The sequence below is a fragment of the Salvia hispanica genome, chromosome 6 (genome assembly GCF_023119035.1).
Source record: "Salvia hispanica cultivar TCC Black 2014 chromosome 6, UniMelb_Shisp_WGS_1.0, whole genome shotgun sequence".
Classification (NCBI taxonomy): domain Eukaryota; kingdom Viridiplantae; phylum Streptophyta; class Magnoliopsida; order Lamiales; family Lamiaceae; genus Salvia; species Salvia hispanica.
In genome coordinates, this window is record NC_062970.1 from 31,166,481 (window position 1) to 31,188,928 (window position 22,448).

General features: G+C 35.7%; 3 protein-coding genes and 2 long non-coding RNA genes across 9 annotated transcripts; 2 read left to right on the plus strand and 3 right to left on the minus strand.

Annotated features, from left to right (window-relative positions):
- The first annotated feature begins 424 nt into the window (after positions 1-424).
- Positions 425-4,984, plus strand: LOC125194517 (solute carrier family 25 member 44). Of its 3 annotated transcripts, none has more exons than XM_048092780.1 (6): positions 430-653; positions 1,438-1,819; positions 2,044-2,240; positions 2,977-3,112; positions 4,238-4,391; positions 4,636-4,984. In XM_048092780.1, exons 1-6 carry the CDS (start codon positions 592-594, stop codon positions 4,659-4,661), a joined length of 957 nt encoding a protein of 318 aa, XP_047948737.1. In that variant the 5' UTR covers positions 430-591; the 3' UTR covers positions 4,662-4,984. The 3 variants fall into 3 exon arrangements, with proteins under 3 accessions (XP_047948739.1, XP_047948737.1, XP_047948738.1); XM_048092781.1 differs by having other exon boundaries at positions 432-653; positions 2,980-3,112; XM_048092782.1 differs by lacking the exons at positions 4,238-4,391; positions 4,636-4,984 and adding an exon at positions 3,593-4,220 and having other exon boundaries at positions 425-653.
- Positions 4,985-5,056: 72 nt separating this feature from the next.
- LOC125194519 (uncharacterized protein C9orf85 homolog) lies at positions 5,057-7,534 on the minus strand. Of its 2 annotated transcripts, XM_048092784.1 has the most exons (8): positions 7,376-7,534; positions 7,138-7,259; positions 6,983-7,035; positions 6,820-6,883; positions 6,624-6,666; positions 6,413-6,460; positions 5,463-5,620; positions 5,057-5,270 (listed from the first exon to the last, which is right to left on the minus strand). In XM_048092784.1, the coding sequence occupies exons 1-8, from the start codon at positions 7,460-7,462 to the stop codon at positions 5,267-5,269; spliced, it is 579 nt and encodes a 192-aa protein (XP_047948741.1). In that variant the 5' UTR covers positions 7,463-7,534; the 3' UTR covers positions 5,057-5,266. The 2 variants fall into 2 exon arrangements, with proteins under 2 accessions (XP_047948741.1, XP_047948740.1); XM_048092783.1 differs by lacking the exon at positions 5,057-5,270 and having other exon boundaries at positions 5,335-5,620.
- Positions 7,535-9,350: 1,816 nt separating this feature from the next.
- On the minus strand, positions 9,351-12,857 carry LOC125196829 (eukaryotic translation initiation factor 3 subunit M-like). 2 transcript variants are annotated; one of them, XM_048095480.1, is made up of 10 exons: positions 12,647-12,855; positions 12,268-12,397; positions 11,751-11,889; positions 11,458-11,670; positions 11,238-11,376; positions 10,522-10,672; positions 10,307-10,416; positions 10,123-10,220; positions 9,969-10,038; positions 9,351-9,778 (listed from the first exon to the last, which is right to left on the minus strand). In XM_048095480.1, exons 1-10 carry the CDS (start codon positions 12,737-12,739, stop codon positions 9,689-9,691), a joined length of 1,233 nt encoding a protein of 410 aa, XP_047951437.1. In that variant the 5' UTR covers positions 12,740-12,855; the 3' UTR covers positions 9,351-9,688. The 2 variants fall into 2 exon arrangements, with proteins under 2 accessions (XP_047951437.1, XP_047951436.1); XM_048095479.1 differs by having other exon boundaries at positions 9,969-10,220; positions 12,647-12,857.
- A 2,151-nt stretch (positions 12,858-15,008) lies between these two features.
- On the minus strand, positions 15,009-16,870 carry LOC125196729. Its single transcript, XR_007171934.1, has 3 exons — positions 16,677-16,870; positions 16,014-16,095; positions 15,009-15,258 (listed from the first exon to the last, which is right to left on the minus strand). It is a non-coding gene; the product is annotated as an uncharacterized LOC125196729 (long non-coding RNA).
- Positions 16,813-17,591, plus strand: LOC125196730. The gene is made up of 2 exons (XR_007171935.1): positions 16,813-16,885; positions 17,389-17,591. It is a non-coding gene; the product is annotated as an uncharacterized LOC125196730 (long non-coding RNA).
- Positions 17,592-22,448: the final 4,857 nt, after the last annotated feature.

Consider the following 22,448-nt stretch of genomic DNA (forward strand, 5'->3'; position numbering starts at 1 on the left):
ATAAAACTAAATGCGTGAAATTAATTAAAAACTTACTAATTTATTTTTATAATTTACATATAAATATATTTTACTTTTAATTAAACAAAAGAAATCCATGCCAAACCTCATATTAAATTTCCACTCCTCATTTGTTTTGAGTCTAATATTCATTTCTAATAATTGAAATACACACTATCTCATTACATATTGAACTTTACTTCTGGAAGAGATTGAATTATTTCATAGTACATAAAAAATTCAAAATTACTCTATTTTTACTTTTCACATAAATAAAAATATACACTTTTGTTTATTTATTATATTAATGGTAGTATTATTTTTAAAAATAGGGAATAATAGTAAAAAAGTTATTCAGAGTGTGAATGGATAATCGTGATTGGTCACTACGCGGACTAATCTTGATGGAATAGGATCTGATTATCCCTCCAACTTACATGTTTGACAAGAAACCTATTTTCAAAACAAAATTCTTAAAAGAAAAAAGGAAATTTTAGCTCGCTGATTTTTCCTCGTTTCCGCCATGAAACGATGAATTTGATTTAAGTGTTGAGTTTCTATAACATCTCTTTATTTATTTTTTTGCATTCGATGGATACAGCGGGAAGAACTCAGAAGCCATCATTCGGTCAAACGGAAATCAATTGGGACAAGTAGGTTTCGTCAATCTGCTTTTCATTATTCACGTTATTAATGTTGTTTAGTGGACTATTTGAGGGTGAATTTGAGTTCAAATCGGTTATTTTCACCCTAATCGTATTAAATGAAGATATGGTAGGACCTGGCTATCTTCTCAGTGCTGTGTTGATTAGTTGCTGCATTTGAAATTTCGGAAAATGTTTTTGTTGTTTCACTGATATGCTTAAACGGGGGCGAATTTTTTTTTTTTGGGATTTTCCAATTAGGTCTCATTGCTTAATTCTCTCTTTTTTTTTTCATCCTTTTTTCGATGTGACTGGATGTGTGTGGTGGAGGGGGGTGTTACTGATCCATTTGTAATTGGTATCATCCTTAGGGTTTCCATAAACTGGATTGTAGAATGTTGCTTTGCCTGTCAATTCAAACAAAAGATTATTAGCAGAGTATAGGAAGTTCTGTGAAACGTGAGAATAAGTCATACAACAAAATGAGGAGAAAGTTTACTTTCATACAATGATTGTTGTACAAATGATTCTTTGACAGTCCTCTGAGCACCTGAACTGATGGTGCTGCTTAGTATCTTTCACTTGAATTTTATAATTGCTTAAAGACTGTTGTCACATGTATCTGCCATTGCTGTGAAGCCTTATGATGCCACAAATTTTATTTTAATGTGTAATTGCCTGATTATTCTACCTGGGCAGTCACAGCTCGGTTGTTTTAGAACAGACATCTATAAATATGAGAAATTCTATGTTTTAGTTGTTTGGGATTCATTGTAGTTTCTTTCCCGTGTAGGCTTGACAAAACTAAATTCTATGTTGTTGGAGCTGGAATTTTTACTGGAATTACAGTGGCACTTTATCCAATATCAGTTGTGAAAACCAGGCTGCAAGTAGCATCACATGATGCTGTAGAAAAAAATGCTATGTCTGTCATAAAAGGCCTTCTTAAAACAGATGGAATTCCTGGTTTATATAAAGGTTTTGGCACTGTCGTGACGGGAGCAATACCTACCAGAATATTATTCCTAACTGCATTAGAAACAACAAAAGTAGCTGCACTGAAGATGATAGAACCTTTCAAACTGTCAGAGCCCACACAAGCAGCATTAGCAAATGGGGTTGCTGGCATGATGGCATCTTTTTGCTCACAGGCTGTATTTGTACCAGTTGATGTGGTATGCTTCACATACTCTTTGGTTTCTGTTGTCCATCGGTTAGGTTTTATATGGAGTTAATTTTTTATATGATGGATAAGAAATTTGACATTATAAGTATATAGAGAAATATGTTGTAAGCACAAAAGGAAGTACTGAACGTGTACTATAGAAATCAGATATTTTATCTTTTAAATTCCCTTTTTGTGCCAATACTAAACCTAGATAAGCATTTATTTGAAAAGGTTAGTCAAAGACTGATGGTGCAAGGATATTCGGGTCATGCAACCTATACTGGGGGCCTAGATGTTGTTCGTAAGGTGGTAAAGTCTGATGGGATTCGTGGTCTTTACAGAGGGTTTGGTCTCTCAGTTCTCACGTATTCTCCATCCAGTGCTGTCTGGTGGGCAACCTACGGTGCAAGTCAACGCGTCATTTGGAGGTATTGCATTAAACATGTGCTCTATATGCTTTATTTTCAACTCATGTCTTGCACCATCCTATCAAAATTATTTTATTTAGCTCCTCCTTGCTAATGTCATGCCACTGAATCCTAGGTAGTTAGTCGTTATCTACAAATTTTAGGCAGTTTTTCTATGCAACTTCCTTTTTTATTCCACATTAAAAAAACTAGCATAATTGAACTAGGAACGTAATATCTGCAGCTGACATGATTGTTGGGATTTGTGAACTGTTCGAAAAAGAATTTGTGCTCAAAGAGTCTATATATATGGGCAGAATATATGGCAATTAGGGAGCAACAAAATAGTTGATAGTAGATTTATCCATCAAGATAAATAACATGATGCTGTTCCAAAGATATTTCTTTCTTGTAAATTTATAATCCATAATGTGGTTATGTTTTACAGTCTGATATAATCTTGAATCAAGTCTGATACAAGTCTATTTCACCATTGGATATAATTATCATCAACTAAAATTCTATGGTGGTCAACAAGTGACTTGTATCACATGCTCTAAGGCTTGTACAATTGCCTGTACAAGTGGTTGTATTGTACTGACATTTATATTTGGTATTGTGATCCAGTACAACAGAAGAACTGAAAGATGTATTATGAAGATGATTCAATGCATTGTTTCTTTCTGGGGCATACTAATTCTCTGGATGAAATATTTATTTCTAAATTTTGGTTGCAATTAATTCTTCATGTATCTAGCAGATTGCTGGATGATGAAAATGCTGCTCCAAGCGAAGGAAAAATTATTTTGGTTCAAGCTGCTGGAGGAATTTCTGCTGGTGCAACTGCATCATTTGTAACAACCCCATTGGACACCATTAAAACCCGCTTACAGGTAATTTCAATCTGGTATTCTATATAACGATGCATTCCTGTATTGGTGGATAGATATTGTGGTGAAATTCGAAACTTTTTCATTTTCTTATTTATGGATATAGTATACATCCTTTACATCTTAGACACTTAGGGGGTGTTTGGTAGCCTAGATAAGGCCATTATATATGAGTTATATGGCTTATTTGGCTGTTTGGTAGATAAAATGAGGTCCATGTTAAGTCATCCAAGCCCATCTCGGCCCGGTCAGGCCCGAAATGATTTAGTTCAAAAGGGTTGATTATTTAACAGCCCAAAATAGTGGAGATAACATATCAATCAGCCATATAAGATACAAAATGACGAAAATAGCCCTGCTCTTCCAATTTGAATTTGACGTTGAAGCTTGAGCAGAATCTCCCCAATTCTAAAAATTAGGGCTACTTTCTCCAACCATTTTCAATATGAATTTGACAAGAAACGCTGATCAATCGTCTCCCAGAAATTAGGGCGAGCAAGCATCTTCAATTCCAGAAATTAGGCGATTTGTGATCTCTTCCTTCCTCAAAATTGTTGCTGGCCAAACCGTGGAGTCCTAAATTCGACGGAAACTACCTTGCTTGATTGAGGGGAAGATATGCGGAGGAATGAGTGGGGAAGAGACGTTGCAACAAGAGAAATGGGTGGGAGAAGAGGCGCCGGATCGGAGAGACGCGCTAGTGCTGGATCGCTGACCCAGAGCCCTAATTTTTTGGGCTTGTGAGAAATGGGAAAGAAATTGAACATGTGTGTTATAGATCTGGAATAATATTAATTTCATAGGATTAGATAAGTCATTTTAGGTTTCTATCTTGAGTTTTATCTTTGTGTACCAAACAAGATGACTAAATTATTTATCTTGGATTTAATCTCAATTTTTATCTTAGGCCCATATTAATTAGTTATCTTATGTTAATTTAACATGCCTACCAAACACCCCCTTAATGTTTCTTTTAGATGGTTTGAGATTGGTTTGGGAGTTTACTTATTTATGACAGGGTTAAAGGCCAAATACTACCATGAATACCCTGTATAAATCTATTAGGGCACCCATACCATTTCTTTGTTTTACTTTTTGCTTTAATCTGTGTGTTTATGTATAATCCAGGTGACTGGGCATGAAAAAAGACCCACTACAAAGCAAGTTGTTAGAAGTTTGATTGCTGATGATGGATGGATTGGCTTATACAGAGGACTTGGCCCAAGATTTTTTAGCATGTCAGCTTGGGGAACCTCAATGATTCTGGCTTATGAATATTTGAGTAAGTTCCCTTTCTTTTGTCATTTTGGTAATCAATACTATGTCCATTTATTATCAGTTTATCACCATATGAATGCTACGAATTATTATCAGTCTGTCTTGTGTTTGTTTGTTCAACTATAGATGAATTGGCAGTGCTCTGCATTGTTTTGCTTGATGCCTGGTTTCACCTTTGCGCTGGTTTATCTATGTGAAGGATTTTCTGTAGCTCGAACTCATGATTTCAATGTATTTGTAATGTGCAGAGCGCGTGTGTGCAAAGGATGACTAAGCCATGAGTAAAGTTGCACATGGGTTCATTTTTTGCTGTGGCAGAGATTTCTTTTAGAGCAGTCCAGCAGAGAAACATTGCTTGGGGCACATTAAAATTGTTCATTTGGTGGTGAACAAGATATAACTTTAACCTAGAATGTGGCTCTTCTATTGCACCATTCAAAGTCAATCGGCACTAGAATTTGCTATTTGGTCCAAATTATTTGGAATACTCAAGCCCTAATTCTTTTTAGAGTACAATAATTCTTTAGTTGCTGAATCTTGGGGGATTCTTGGAATATAAACCTATTGTTGATCAAATCTCATTTTTGCCTGAGAATCTGTTGCATATCTATTTCACTTAATTGCACTAAATGTAAGTACTTTTCGATACGTTTATGCAAAAGAAAAACAAGACAAGAAATTTACTCGCTCGTTGCTTTAGCCATAATTGTGATTGAACAACTTAACCTCTTTTGCTCAGTTGTCATTACCCAGTGTTCTTAAAAGTAATCTTACAATCATTTAGGAACTGACGGAAAATACAATTGGAAGATTGATAAAGAGAGGCCACTGTTCTTTGAAGATCAGAGCGCTACACGAACTTCGCTTAATAAACGGGGATTACCTGAAATTATAAATTACATATAAAATGGGAAATCATTCAACTTGGCTTTTTGAAGAACTGGGTATAAATTGCAATAAACCGGATACTATTTCAACATGAATTTATATAAGATGGGGATCAAATGTCAAGTTACGAAGTGCAAAAATGGATCATCACTACCCCAAGAAAAGGAAATTCTGAAACCCAACTCACCCAACAACTCTCGGTAAATCTTGCCCTCCATGCTCACCCTCACCATCCCTACTGTATTCAGCATACTCTTCAAGTGATTGTATAGTAAATAAGTCGCCAGCTTTGCTGGCATCAGGAGCTGGAGTTGAAGCCGAGCCCTTGGATTTTTCTTTGTTCATCTGTCCAATAGACATTGAGTTAGCACTTCTACAGTTCAGTGATTTACAGAACTGAAGCAGGGACCAAGGTGGTCACTTACAATTAACTAAAAGTATATAAGTCTTATTGTACGGAATAAGCAAAAAACTAGTAACTATCAATTTGATAAAGACAAATCTCATTATACAAAATGAGAAAGGAAAACTGGATAATGGAAGTAAAGTCCCAATTATAGTTGCTCCTTATTACCGCATAAGGTCATGATCTTGTCACACATGACACATCTAGATAAATCGGTAACACCTCCAGAAAGTCTTACTAGAACACTAGGTCATTCAAGTCCCCCAAAAAATTGGATCTTACTGTTACATTAGAACACTAATTCACTTGCCTAAGGGTTATTTCACCAAATAATTTGGTAAATAAACTATTACAGACATTAGTTAAGTTGTATATAGTGAGATGGAGCTTCCAAATGCAAGCCAGCTGCTATCAGCCCCACTAAGGTTGTATCCAAGTAATTAGCATGGTTTTCCCTCATTTCACAGAACTAATAAGTGCTGATTGCATTGGCTGTTAATCGATAATTACTAATTAGGCATATAAAACTAAACAGTGGTCTTGGCCTTGTTATGTTTTGTTACTTAGCCATTTAGGGATTGAAATTCTTTTATCATGTTGACAATTATTGTATCAAAGTACCCCCTCCCCTTTTGCCCATAAACACAACAGAACATATGACACAGAATAAATTCTAAAAGTGAAAAAAATGACTTCTGAATGCAAATTCTTGCAAAGTAAAAATAACTCACAGCTCTTAGCAGACTTCGTCTATCCCTCTCCCGAGCATTCTTGATTGCCTGTAGTAGACAGAAATCAGATGAGGTTGTAAATAAACACCAAATAATTCCAAATCATGTACAATTAAATTAAAACAATGTCTGATTCAATTGGTAGAACGAGATATCTAAAACAAGAGGAAATAAGAAGGTTGATGAATTAACAAGATGAAAAGGGAAAAACCTCTTCTAATGTCTTCTGCTCAGCTTCCACTTCTAAAATATCTCTGTACACAAAAAGAAAACTCAAATGCATTACGCCTAATTCAATAATTAACCTCCAGGAAAGAGAACCCTCAGTCTCTCACAACAATTTTCACATTTATTTGGATCAATCCTCCCCAATTCTAGCAAGGTGAAAGAAGCTAATCAGTATATACCTTCCAATTATTTTATCAACACGGCATGAGCATTTGGCACATACATGGTGCTCCTTAGCACAACCTACACATAAAATTATCCAACAATTTAAAATTTTCCAATCAGCGAAAAAAAAGAAATTCGAATAATAATTCTACAACTAAAAGAAGTTTTCACACAAACCAGCACAGAGATTGTGATAAGCTTGCCGAACGTTCCTCTTGGAACACCGCTGACTGCAAATGATTTTTCCAAAACAAAAGCTCAAAAATTAGAAAGGCTAGTGATGAAATATCCTACACAGACAAAAAAGAAAAAAAAAATACTAAGTAGGATACCATTTTGCAGGTTCAGAGAGAGGCTTATATTTTCCATATTTTCGTTTCCAATCGATCTGTTCTTTACAGCGATAGCAAACGCCAGTTATATCCGAAAACGGCCTCAATTGGCCCCCTAATTCCTGCCATTACAGAAGTGTATACATAGAAATTAAGATATGGTAGAAATTTGAATTTGAGGAAAAAGTCAAGTGTGTATGTTTGTTAAAAAGGGGGGATAGAGAAGAGAGGTACGTACAGTAGGGTTGATCTTAACGCCACCGTTAGGTTTCCAGGCGAATTTGTTCTGGTGCTTTGGCGGACCTCTTCCGCCGCCGCTACTCATCTTCAACCTTTTACAACACACAAAAACCTAAGCACCACCACTTTACCTCCTTTTTTTCACTATATACTCTTCAAATCAATATGATTAAAATTTCATATCGGTAGTTGAAAATTTGTTTTAATTTAAATATGATTCTAATTATAAATATTAAAAATATTAAATTTTTAAAAAACAAAAATATTGAAGAAATAAAATGGATTGATATCAAATTAGCAGTACTAAATTTTAGGAATATCATTAGATGTCCTTCAATTTTGATTAAATATTGTTTGATATACTTTTTTTCATTTTTTAAGGACATTTTTTGTTCGAAAATACTCTTAAACTCTTGTAGGACATTTCAATCTATATACTTTCTCTCTTCTTCTCTTTATATGTGTGTGCATCGTGTGAGAACGTATGCACGCTATTTATAGTGTGTATATTATGTGTGTGCAATTGAGAACGTGTGGGATATGTATTTGCAATTTTGTACTACCTCCGTCCCCCAAATATTGACACACTTTGACACGGCATGAGTTTTAAGAAATACTATAATGGAAAGTGAGTTTAAAAAGTTGGTGGGATGTGAGTCCTACTTTAAAGTATTAGTTTTATAATAAAATGTGAGTAGGAATGAGTTAGTGGAATATGGAGTCCACTACTAAAAATAATAAAAAGTGAAGTGTGTCAAACTTTCAGGGACAGACAAAAATAGTAAACTGTGTCCAACTTTATTACTCTATAAAATTAAAAATATCTATTTTGAATATGATACTCCGTATTCAAGGGGAGTGTTATATTGCTAACTCAATACCTAATTGCTAACTACAACTAAATAATAGCCATTAGATATTCAAATTAAGGGCCTAGATCATCAACCAAGAAATATCAATACGATCAACAAAAAACGTCAATAAAGCCATATGATTAATTCCATAGAATATCAATAGGGGTATTAATGTCAATTAACTACATGTTTAGTTATAACTAACTTTTAAAAGAAATCCCAAAACTTTAAATTCATATAACATACTCCCTCCGTCCCAAGATAAGTGACCTACTTCTTTTGGGCACGGAATTTAAGGAATGGTATTTAAATAAGTTAAAGTGGAGAGAGTAAAGTATGAGAGAGGGAAAAGTAGAGGAGAGAAGAGAGAATAAAGTAGGTGGAGAATAAAGTAAGAGAGATGACTTTTTGCTAAAAATGGAAATAGGTCACTTATAGTGGGATACCCAAAAAGGAATACAAGTCACTTATCTTGGGACGGAGAGAGTATATCAAATTAAAGATAATTTTATAAGGATTCCAACAATATCATATATGCATATGTTCCGACGTCAAAATTTGAAAAAAAAATTAAAAAAATTTCAATTTTTTCGTAAAGCAGAAATGTCAACATACTATATAAAATATGTCAATATAATACATGTAAAATGTCAATATAAGCAATGGGTTATCATTCTTAAAGCATCGTGTTGACATTCTCAAAGCATTGTGTTGATATTTCCGAAACACTATATCGACATTTTCATCTAAAACCCTAATTTGACGTTTTTTTTATCTTTTTTAATTTTATTAATAAAAACGAAAATTTCACGTGACAAATTGTAGACCACACGTTTTCTAAAATTCTATGGCCTTAAATTAGTTGTAGTTAGCAATTAAATGATGAGTTAGCAATTGATCACTTCCCCGTATTCAAATTGTAAAATTGATGATTTGGAATTTACAATTCTAATTGCAAATCTGTTTTTTTTAGTACCTATTTACCTAAGATTGAATTCATAACTAAAGGCTCCAATTTCAATATGAACACCATCAATTTCTACATAACGTATAGTTTCCATTCGTAACAAACACTATTGATTAATTTTTTGGCAGCATTAATAACCTAGTAAAAAGTCATTTACAGAACACTGTCAACTCTGATTTCATCAATTGTCAAAGGTGATGTGAGTCGAGAACAGATGAAAATCAAAGCTTTTCTATCTAAAACAATAATCATCACAGTCGGGCGAAAGAGACTCATGGAAAGGAAGTTGATACAATTCATGTAGCTGAAAAACAAAATTGGAGAGATCTGTAGTTTTAATTTGGGCTACCAAAAAAAAAGGGGGGATCGCACTACTCTGGACACGAGCGACTAATTCTGTTGTCAAAGATTGTAAATAGAGCTTGGAGTTTCGCAGTCGTACGACTGACTTGCAGCAGTAGATGATGATAGCTGTAACAAAGAGCCCGTCTCAACGAATAGTCAGTCCCTGCACTGCCTGGGTGCCATCTTCGACGATCTTGTTCGCTTGAATGGTGCTCATTACATTAGCAATGTTGCCCTGCAATAAATTATAGAGTTCCATGAGACACAATAGGCCGACAACACAATTTTTGATAAAAGCTTTTATTGAAGATACATCCAAAGAAAGAATAGTAGGGAGAAAAGCCAGAAACAGCTGCTGTAAACATATACTCGTAGTACTTTATAACCTATTTATATGCTATAAGTGATAGTTTTAGATTCAGTACCCTCCAAGCTGCAAGCTTAGACCGAAGGGATTGCCATTCATGAAGTCCAAAAACACGCTTTGAGCAACGGCTGAAGCAAAACAGAAGAATGGTTGGTTTCATAGATGGGTTATTATAAAGCTCAAAGAGATATTCGACTGAAACCAAACCGTACTTTACTATGACTACTTCATTGATTTGATCAATTCTGCAATCTAGAAGCTTAGCTGTAATTGCCTTGACAACCCATGGCTCAACTTCACTGTCCTCAATCTAGAAAAGAACATAATTTCACAAAACATCAGATGTAATCTGTAAAGCTGAAAGGTCAGCTTATATAAACAGATCAATAAGTTTACCTGGAGGGTTTCCTTGATTAAGGAGTAAGCGATTTGACCAGATTCATGGGTACCGAGATCTACTAAAGATATCAATCTCATCTTGGCAACACAATCTTCATGCACAAGACCTGAGCATGCCCCACAAATTGCAAATCATGTGTCAGATATATAGGACACGACTAATGCATACATCATTTACCTCACAAAATAAAAGAGGTGAAAGAGTGGCATACCATGGCTATTAAAAAAATCTGAATTTGAAGATTGGAAATCAAGATATGCATCAAGCCTCTGAGTCAGAAAGATGTTTAGAATTTGATACACCGGAACATATGCACCGTCTTTCTCCAGTTGCGCTATTGCAGGAATATCTAGTAAGTCACCCTGAGGCACAAATTTAGAAAAATTACTGAATGATGACGATACTCAATTACAACGCTTCCTGTAAGCAAGCTTCCAGGACACCACAACATCACAAGTCTAAGACCCGCTTTTCCCCCACTAACAAAAAGCAGCAAAGGAAAAGAGAAACAAGAAGTAGTAGCTGCATTTTGAAGAAATAGCTCCTGAAGTTATGCAAAATTGCATTCGTAGCTATTCATGTACCTAGATTGTGCTTTTACCATACTCAGGAAAAGTTCATGGTTTATCAGTTTGATAGATTCAACATAAATTTTGCAAAATAAACTTCTTCATTGCTCAAGTTCAGTTGGAAATTACATAGTACTGTACATTGTTTTTCTAAATGATAGTATTGGGCTTGCTCAAGCCAACTTGCTAAATAAGTACTTATGAGTTATGTGTGCTTTGAGAAATTATCACTTTCAACTCTGCAATATAAGTTTATATTCCTTACAAAATTTGAGAATATATAAAGAACTAGAAATTTTCAATATATTTTTAAAACCAAGGTGCTTCTCTGGTCTCTGAAATCAATTCCAAACATTACCTGAAACATATCAGGTGACTTCACAAATTCAACAACAGCACGAACAGCCTCTTCCTTAGCTTCAGCCAAAGCCAATGCATCATCCCCAGAAAAGGTTTCCAGATACTTGACAAGGTAGTCAAAAGACTCTTTTGCTGAGCTGAAAGTGTAGAAGCATATAACTCAGTAACTAGTTTCTGTAGCAACCTCATCACATGCATAAACATATACACATACTCACCTCTTGCTGTCCTTCAAAACATTTGCAACTGTCAGAAAGAGGTCTCTCTTATCCTTCGTTCCAAGATTCCATTCCGATAGAAAGTCATCCATCTTCTTAAAGGATGGAACAACATGTTCAGTGACCTTCCCACTAACTGCCAAGTTGAGGGCCTTCATATAGACAAAGAACTGGCTATATGGGTTCTCCAATAGGTTGTAGAGGTTAAACAAGCTAAATGAAAGAAAAGAGAAATATCAGAATTCATGAAACCAAGCAAGCAGCCTCAGGGACTAAGGATTTCTGTTTCTTACATCTTCAAGCGCAGACCAGGTTTTTCATTAGGCTGTTGAGTAACCTTTGTGGCTATAAGTTCTGCTATCTCATGCACTTGATCAAGACTCTCAGGCTTCTTTACAAGGTGGCAGATAACAGTGTAAATGCATTCAAGATCTGAGGCAGAATAACAGAACACCACTTATAAATCAGAAACTTACCCATCCAGTATCACACTATCACCATAAGTATTTTTTGGGTAGAGAATGCCGAATTAGTAAATAAAGTGTGCCTTTTAGTAAACATACTAGTAAAATGCAAAAACATGGGATGTCTGATTCAAGATAAGATTTAAAAGAAAAGGTACATCAAACTGGGGAAGCATATATCTAGGTCAGTTGAAATTTCTTCGGCCAGAAACAGAAGAGGAAATCTATATATCTAAATACTATTCATCATCCACTCCAACTGCAAAATTATAAAATTTAAAGCTGCCAAGCTATGTGATGAAAAAACTTAGATTACTTGAACCGATAATTTGAATACAATGCTTACCTTTCTCAGAAGCCTTAGAGAAAATGACATCAGCAGAAGTAAGAATCAAAGAAGCCAAATCCAACCACCTCTTTTGTATTATACATTCTTGAGCCTCCACCAACAATCTACTAACATGTCCCTCTGCTACCTATCATTATTTTTAAAAATATATAAGTACTTCAAACGCAATCGATACCTCATCTGACTTCATACCATATACCAATTCCCAAATAGTAAACGGAAAAAAGAGAAGCCTAAAGATTAAATCTCACTCTTTTAAATTTCTGTATCACAAACATTTCCAGAGTATTACAAAAAGAAAAATTGTTTATTCAAAAGTCTCTGCGTACATCGGAAAACATCATCGCATGCGAATTTAGAGGCATGAAGGAGTTACCTCTGGACCGGCGTCGGCCCACGACAAGTCGGCAACGAACGTAACGACGGAGAGAACGGGATCTTCTTCCGATGTGGGGACAATCGTCGTCATTTTTCCGAATCTGCAAGAGAAAATTCAGAAATCTCTGCAGATGCAACTATGAATTGCTCGGCAGAGAGTTCTGATGGTGGAGAGAGAAAGGACACACGATACTGAGAGAGGCAGAAAAACCCTAATTTGAGGATGAAAAGGGTATTTGGACATGTATGAGGGGTAAATCTGTACATGTAATTAAAACATCCTCAAATGTAAAAAAAGCCATAAAATGTTAAAAATATACTCCCTCCGTCCCGGCTAAGATGACACGTTGCTTTCATGCACGGGATTTTAGGAGTTATTGGTTAAAGTGTTTAATTGGAGAGAGAGAAGGTGGATGTAGGTATTAAAGTAGAGAGATGAAGAAAGATAGATATTTTAATAGGAGTGAGAAAAAGTAGTTTAGTGTATTAATTGGAGAGAGAAAGTTACCAAAAAAGGAAATGTATCATCTTAATTGGGACAAACTAAAAATGAAAACGTATCATCTTAAGCGGGACGGAGGGAGTAGTACTCTTTGTCTCAACCAACTAAGTTGAGTCGTATTCTTTTTTGGGCCGTCCAAATAAAGTTGAGTCAATTTCTTTTTCGACAAAAATAAAACATTCAATCACTCTTACTTTATTTCATCATCTACTTTACTCTCTCTTTATCTCTCCTACTTTTTTCTCTTTCCTATTTTATTTTACTCTCATTTAATCTATACAACACAATTTTTTAATCTTCATGCCCAAAAGTTTTGTATCAACTTAGTTGGGACAGAAGGAGTATAAAATAAATACTCAATATCCATCATTTTAAGAATCATTTGAGTTGTCCACTATTTAAAGAATCATTTACTTTATTCTATAATGATACGCGGAACCTCACATTTCACTAACTTTTTAGTTTTTATAATCACAATCCATTATAAAACTAGAACTCCTCCTGTCCCTGAAAAATATGAACATTTAGTTCGACATGAGTTTTAATGTATAATTGGTAAAATAAGAGAGAAAGATAAATGGCAGTGTTAGTAGAGAGTGGGCTCCCATCTAAGTAATGTAATGTAATGATATAAGTTGTGAATAAAATGATGGTGTAGGGGTAATGTGTTGTTTAACTATTCCAAAATTAAAAAGTTCATACTTTTTAGGGACAAACTAATAAGGAAATAGTTCATACTTTGTAGAGACATAGGGGGTATTAAAAATTGGTTCCACGTACCACTCACTTTTCTTCATAATGTCAAATAATTTCTTAAATTTGAGCATGCGCAAAAATATGTGTTTCGTGCATGCGGAAACGACTATGGTGGTTGCTCGGAAAAGTAATCCTGAAAGAGCTCTAGGGCAGCTACCTCCTGCTCACGATGGAGCCAGTTTCACGGCATAGGAGGGTTCACGATGGCGATTTCCTCTCCCTCTCTTTCTTCTTAGAACGATTATGCCAGAATTCGAAGGATTTCCTCCTTTGAGTTAACGATGCTTGAGTTGGAATGATAGAATGAAAAATTTTTAGAAAAAAAAAAGAGTGAGAGAGAGTTCTTCGGTGTAAAAAAATTAGGTGATGAATAGATGAGTTTAGAATATATTGGATGATAAAAAATGAAAAAAATATAAAAACACAGAGTAATAAAGCAGTAATATTTGGGAAAGTGGAAACATTTTATTAATCTTTTCTTTTTTCAATTTAATTTTTTTTTTTAAATGGTCAAAATACGATGCTCACTCACAGGTCAGCCAGTGGGCGTCACCGCCAATCCACATCGCGCCACATGGGGGTAGCGCGCTGGCTTGCGAGAATCTCCACGCGACGAACGACCCGCAACGCAGTCGAGCCGCGTTGCGGATGCTCTAAAGTTACTTGAAAATTGTTTTTAAGCTGCCAAATATAACCTGGGGTGGTGTTGGGATAGTGGTTTAATTGGTTCAATTTGGTGAGGGAATGTGACAGTGGTGTGGTTGATTTGGATGTTCTTGGGTGATTTGGTGTGATTCAAGTCATCTAGGTCGTTTTCGGATTTTGCAGCGATGATGATTGCAATTGAAATCCGAGCCTCACAAAGAAGTAAAATGTTGTTCCCTGTTTTTGATTTTATTCGATTTTGTTTTCCTTGGTATTGATCGTGTCTTTTTCTTGCTCATTTTAGGTTATGCTCTTAGTTGACCTTTTTAGCTTATGTTCTTGGTCAATTTTGGAATACTAGATTTGTAACACCCCATACCCGGCCGATGTCCGATCGAGTATGGAATGCTACAATTCCGGTACGTACAGAATTACATAGATAAAAAATCCATTTCCATGTACCAACTAACACGATTCATGCAAAAATTAATATTCAAAAGTTTAGGGATTATACATTTCCATGTCAATATGCCCATAAGCTATAGACAAATCACTACACATCAAAAACCCAAGACACAAAGTCAAATCGGGACGTGTTACAGTCTATCAAAACATGCATATACCCAAAATGTAGCTTGATAAGTGACTGACAGGGACGTAGTGATGACATAGAAGCCTAGAATGGAGCAAGGTCCGTAGCAATCAACCTGTAACACATTCACAGTTTATCACCAATTCATACATAATAATAGGCAAAAATAAAATTTATAATTAATTTAGCCTCCATCATTAATTCTGTCCTTATCATATGCATTTTCATATTACATTCACTGACATGTGTATAAGTACTATCGGCAACTTTATGTTCACTTATATAGCGAAGAAGCTTTCAAACAATATCGTCTTAATCTCGTTAAAGTACATAAGTCATTGTATAGCCACGTTTACCACATATAATAACAAACAACATCGATATCTTCAATATCAATATTTAACATCAAGAGCATTATATGACTCCACTTAACATCAATAGCCCCGCCTATAAGTTCGATTCAAAAACACGGTTACACAGATAATCACCAACAATAACCTTTAATCATCCACTGATAGCCCAGTAGCGGGTGTCAATAGCCCATATAATGGGTGACGATAGCCCATATAGGGCGACGATAGCCCAATAGTGGGCGACGATAGCCCGTATAGGGTGACGATAGCCCATATAGGGCGACGATAGCCCAATAGTGGGCGACGATAGCCCGTATAGGGTGACGATAGCCCAGTAGTGGATGACGATAGCCCAGTAGTGGGCGACGATAGCCCGTATAAGGCGAAGAATCAATACACACCATTTTATATATTTACGTCTACATATGTTTATTAACATATCATCACATATTTGCATATAATGCTTGCATATTATTTTGATTAAAAAAATCAACTCTTAAAATGACGAACATGCTACCTGAAACGAGCTGCTCGACTTAGCGATCACACACCCTTTTGTTTTCTCTTCACGATGCAGCTTGAATGTACATCCTTCTTACCTTTTTACATATATATAGCCATGAATATAGTCAATCTTAAATGCCCATGTACTCTCAATTATATATTATATTTAGACCATGGATGTTTCTAAATCATCAACATTTCCTTGATACTTTACTTCCATCAATTTCATCTTTATTCTTTTTGAATTTTAGAGCTACAAACACTATCAATTAGTATGGAGTTCCCTTACTATTTTTGTTTATTTCATATTTTTCTTTTGGAACTAAAATGACTATATGTAGCTAATTCCATAAAATGTCAGTAAGTGTCAATTATCCAAGCACCTATGCATACCAATGTCTATATGTATGCGTATCTATGGATGTATAATTAGAGAGAAGAACTTTACTAATTTTATTCACAATTCTAGTAACTAAAAACAATCAATAAAAAATATCTTGTGTATTCATTTACTTAACCCCTCCATTCCAACTCATACTCCCTACTCTCTCACACACCTACATGTATATAAATTATAGTACATTATACGCGTGTGTGTATGTATTTATATACACCTATTATGTCAGTCTTTTACCCCCCACCCATATATATAAGCAAAAAGTGTAACAGAGAATACCGAGAGGAGAGGGAAATAACAGTGGTCAGGCCGAAGACCAAGGTGTTTGCGATTTGCGGCGGAGACCGGTGGTCAACAAAGAGAGGCCACGACCACCGATCAGTTTCTAGTTGAGAAGAGAAGGCCGAGATGTATACCTTTGTGTCCCCCCCTCCCCCGAGAGAGAAAGTGCCGAGAGAAAGTTAAAGGAACACTTTTGGGATGTTGAGGTATGGCGGTGGAGTGTCCATTCCTCTTCCCCCTATTTTTTAATTGTATACTAATATCTTATTCATTCTAATTGTTATCTTAGACTCTAGAAGCAACTTGACCATTCTCTCTTGTTCTCCTTCTTTTTCTTTTCTTTATTATTTTATATTTTTAATCAAATAATGTCTATCCAAAATATTTATTACCGTTTATGACACTAAATTAGTTATCGAAAAATCTCAAGCCGATCATTTCCTCGTCGGAATACCGGATTCCTTCTATATCGAATTTTGGGATGTTACAACTCTATCCTCCTAAAAAAAAAAAAAAATTCGTCCTCGAAATTTTACTTAAAAAAAAAATCTAAGGATACTATTATTATTATTGTCCTATGATATTTGTGAAATTCCTGCAATCTTATGACTTATCTAATAAGCATTTACCAAATGAATTCTTTTAATCTTGAACTCCCCCTAAATTTCTGTAGCCAAGATCTATAACAGATAATTTATATGATTTACAGGTACCTAGTATCACCTCTGGTTCGTCTGGATTCTCTCGAGCTCTAATGGCGTAAGTACGAGCTGGAGCTTTCGGTTCAACTCGCGATATAGCCTCTGACATAGCTCTTTGACCTTCTCCAGCTACAAAGCTTGGTCCTGTATTTTGTCTTTTCTATGGAGTGAATTCAGATTTTGGAGTGACTATGGCATCATTATTCTTTGGGCAATCTTGCACGTAATGATCAGTAGCCCCAAAGCCAAAGCATCCCCCTGTCAGTTTTCGACATTTACCAAAATGACACTTGTCACAGTACTCACATAAGGGTGCCCTAGCAGATCCTGCGGTACTAGTTACAGAAGTAGAATGTGATCCCGAAGAGGGTCTAAATCCAGATTTATGTTCTTGACTATATCCTGGAAAGCGAGCTGGTGCATAATTTTCTTCTCCTTGTGGATCTTTAAACCTCTTCCTAGACGACCTTTGTGAAGTTGATCTAGGGCTCTCTATCGGTTTCTTACCCATATTCTTATTACCTTTCTCCATTTCTTCTCCGGAATCCAATTTTTCCATGCTTTGTGCCAACTCAGACAATTTAGTCAATCATTTTCTCTTGCTCCCAACACTAATTTCTGGATATTGTCGTTTAGCCCTCGCTCGAACCGCCGACACATTTCCTCCTCATTAGGCACGATCTCTCGTGCATATCGAGACAGACGTCGAAATTCACCTTCATACTCAAGAACGGACATGTTGCCTTGTACTAAGTGGAGGAATTCTCTTTTTATTTCTTCCATATGCTGAACCCCCACATATCATTTTCTAAATTCCTTTACAAAGAATTCCCAAGAGATCATCTCCGACGTACAACTCTCCACCTTGCTCAACCACCATATATAAGTTTCTTCTTTTAGCAATGATATAACACCATGTAATTTTTCTTCTTGAGTACTTGGCATGAAAATGAAGATTCGTTCAAGTTGCTGCAGCCAGTATTCAGCTGTATTAGGATTATTAGTACGTCTTCCTCTGAATTCTTCAGCTCCGTGTTTATGTAATTTTTCTACAACTGAAACTTGGATTGGAGTTACTGATCCTGCTATCTACCGCAAAGCAGTTGCCATCGTCCGTAATATATCTTATCCCGGAATTGAGACATCATCAGTATTTATAGGTTGTTCTCCAGATTGAGAACATTGCATCATACTTTGGGCTTCTTCTTCAGCCATACTTCAAAACTTCAAAAAAAAAATGGACCAAAATATAACAGCTATGTAAGGTCACTAGTACAAACAAAAGAAAATTTTCATGTGGCATGTAACAATGCATCTCAGATGTGATTTAGTCCTAGAATCGACTTAACCTCGGCTCTGATACCAAACTTGTAACACCCCATACCCGGCCGATGTCCGTTCGATTATGGAATGCTACAATTCCGGTACATAAAGAATTACATAGATAAAAAAATCCATTTTCATGTACCAACTAACACGATTTATGCAAATATTAATATCCAAAAGTTTAGGGATTATACATTTCCATGTCAATATGCCCATAAACTATAGACAAATCACTACACATCAAAAACCCAAGACACAAAGTCAAATCGGGACGTGTTACAGTCTATCAAAACATGCATATACCCAAAATGTAGCTTCATAAGTGACTGACAGGGACGTAGTGATGACATAGAAGCCTAGAATGGAGCAAGGTCCGTAGCAATCAACCTGTAACACATTCACAGTTTATCACCAATTCATACATAATAATAGGCAAAAATAAAATTTATAATTAATTTAGCCTCCATCATTAATTCTGTTCTTATCATATGCATTTTCATATTACATTCACTGACATGTGTATAAGCACTATCGACAACTTTATGTTCACTTATATAGCGAAGAAGCTTTCAAACAATATCGTCTTAATCTCGTTAAAGTACATAAGTCATTGTATAGCCACGTTTACCACATATAATAACAAACAACATCGATATCTTCGATATCAATATTTAACATCAAGAGCATTATATGACTCCACTTCACATCAATAGCCCCGTATAGGGCGACGATAGCCCAATAGTGGGCGACGATAGCCCGCATACGGTGACGATAGCCCGTATAGGGCGAAGAATCAATACACACCATTTTATATATTTACTTTTACATATCTTTATTAACATATCATCACATATTTGTGATGCACTATTTTTTAGCATTAAATAAACCTGCAAGTATACAGAGTATATATAGTATAGCTAAAGGTCAGTACCGAATATCGAACACGGGGAAGGCAAACACAGACTGTCTATCTTCTATTAAGACTCGATTACTATCTGGAAGAATGGAAGGTTTTGAAAACTTTTTGAAAACTAAAAACAATTGGAAAACAATTAACAACTGATTGCAAATAAAACACGGAGACAAATGATAGAGATAAGGGAATCCCATGGATGTGCGTTCACAGTTATGGTTATACAAATTCCAAACTACAATACCCTAGCACAGTTATTACTTTGATAGGACGAGTCACCTATATTATGCTCATGCGATACAAACGTTGATTACAAGATTAGGGTTGTCAATCCTAACACGTAACTTCAAAAAGCTCCTAAGACCCTTGAAAAGTCCTCACTCTCAATTAACAGTGTCGTTTTAAGGGAAGCTAACTGTAGCGTCTACTAAGTGGATCTAACTCGCTAGAACTCTCACAGTTATGAAGCAAGTTATATTAAATCATACACAATTGTGTCACTCAATCATGAAGCATCAGAATTACTTAGGGAAGAAACAAAGTAAAAACAAAACGGATATTAAATAGAAAACTGGAATTGTATAACCAAAGTTGTTACTAACACATCCCTAGAATCCTATGAGTTTAGTTACACATAATGGAATAAGCTAAACACATAGATTGAAGGGAAAACAATTTGAACATAAAACTAAAGCAAATAGAACCCGTAGGTTGAATCCTAGTCGTTCTTGATGTTCTTGAAATCCGTCTTCAACTCCTTGCACAATTGAAGTACTCTAGCTTTTAATCTCTGTGAATTATTTTGCAAAAAGAAACTCTCTCTTTTGATGAAGCTTGAGGTCTTATTTATGGGGGAAAGCCAATCCTCTTTGTAGAAGGAAAAGATTTTTAAAATATGGTAAATCTTGGGGCAGATCTAGAGCAATTCGGATTAGCCGCCTTTCTCCGACGGGCCGCCGTACCTTGGCCGGCGGTCGCTGCATTGGAGTCCAGAGTCTCTTTTCCTCTGGGGGCGGACCGCCGCACGACTTCCGGTGGTCGCCGGGCGAGACTCTCTTAGAAGTGTAATTTTCTGAGGTGGACCGCTGCACTGCTCTGAACGCCAGGCGCCGGCGGTCGCTGTACAACTTCGCGGCGGTCGCCGGTCGCCGTCTGACTCCAGATTTCCAGACTTTGAGTTTTGACTCCCTTTTTCGGCTCAATTATGTACATTTCTCACAAAACACGTCAAAGTACCAAAATAGATAAAATATGCAAATAGTGGACGTGTAGAGTGACTTTGACATCAAAAACGGACCAAATAATGGCCTTAAAACAGTGCAAAATCCGAGCGTATCTGTCACACCTCAACTCTTATGACGTAACCACTTACTATAAATAAATTCAAAATTTAAACTAAATAATCCACACGTCAAGTAAATAAAACACACATTATATAATTTCAAATACCAACATTTATGAAGTACATATTTTAGAACATTCTGAAAAGTAGTGGGACCATCTCACCACTATATATACTATACATTTATCTAATGCAAAAATGATGAGGAGGAGAAGGTTGTCAAAATGTGTCAGCCGCCGACCCTTATAATAACTGTAACTCACATCAACCCACGCATCATTGATATCTTATTCCTGAAAAATATTAGTGGTTTATATTAGCCACAACTCAGTATATATAAACCTTACCTTTAATTTCACACACAAATATCAAACACATTCTTTCACAATATATATCACCAGAAGTAATAAATATCATACACAATTTAGTATTCATATGCATATGCCTCTCCGTTCTTTTTATTATTCTGTGACAAATCAAGCCTGGTATCTGCCCGAGATTTCCATTGTATACGACCCGTAGGTCCCTTATATTTATTTGACCTTCGTGACCTTTCCACGAAGGTCCCTCTTTGATTTGACCTTTCTACGAAGGCCCCTCTTTGCATTTTGACCTTTGCACGAAGGCCCCTCTTTGCATTTTGACCTTTGCACGAAGGCCCCTCTTTGCACATTTTCTTTGACCCGTAGGTCCATTATCATTGAATATGACCCGTAAAACCCAGAGCAAGACTGTCACATATCCTCTTTAATCCAATGATTCAAGTACTTCTAATGCCATATAAAATGCATCAATTGCACCACTGACATATCCATTGCACCAATCACATACCCACGTCATATTACACCATCAATATCAAATAACAGATAACCATTTTAGGCTCACATCATATAATTCAAATATTCAGTCCAATTTAACACATAAAAATTAATCACATAAAATATATAAAATTAAAAGTGTGATTTATACCCACCTTATTATGACAGATAATCAAGTCGTGCTCTTATCCCTGTTTCTTGGTCTACGCTCCTTGATCCTTATTTAGGATAAATAACTTAACCGAACACAAGTTCATGCTACCTGATTTATAACTTTGATTTTGAAAAATATCTTCCAAAAAAGTATCCATTCCAACAATTTATTTCTCTGTCCTTTTCTTTCTTCTGGTGAAATTCGTATCAACCCCTCTCCCTCTGTTTTAGACGACCCCCTTCCTCCTTTTATTTATAGTTACACTAAATACCATATTATATATCCCAAAATTAAAATTTTGACAATGTCATAATATAAATGCATGTTTAATAGCAAGACACGTATACACTTGTTGTTCTCCTTACACTTCCACACGTGCACCACTTCATATTTGTCCACCTATTTTATATCAAAATATATATAATTAAATTCTATTTTAAGCAAAGTATATCTAATACTCCCAACATTACAATAATATACTTCTATATGTTATAAAAAGAAAAGTACACGTAGCC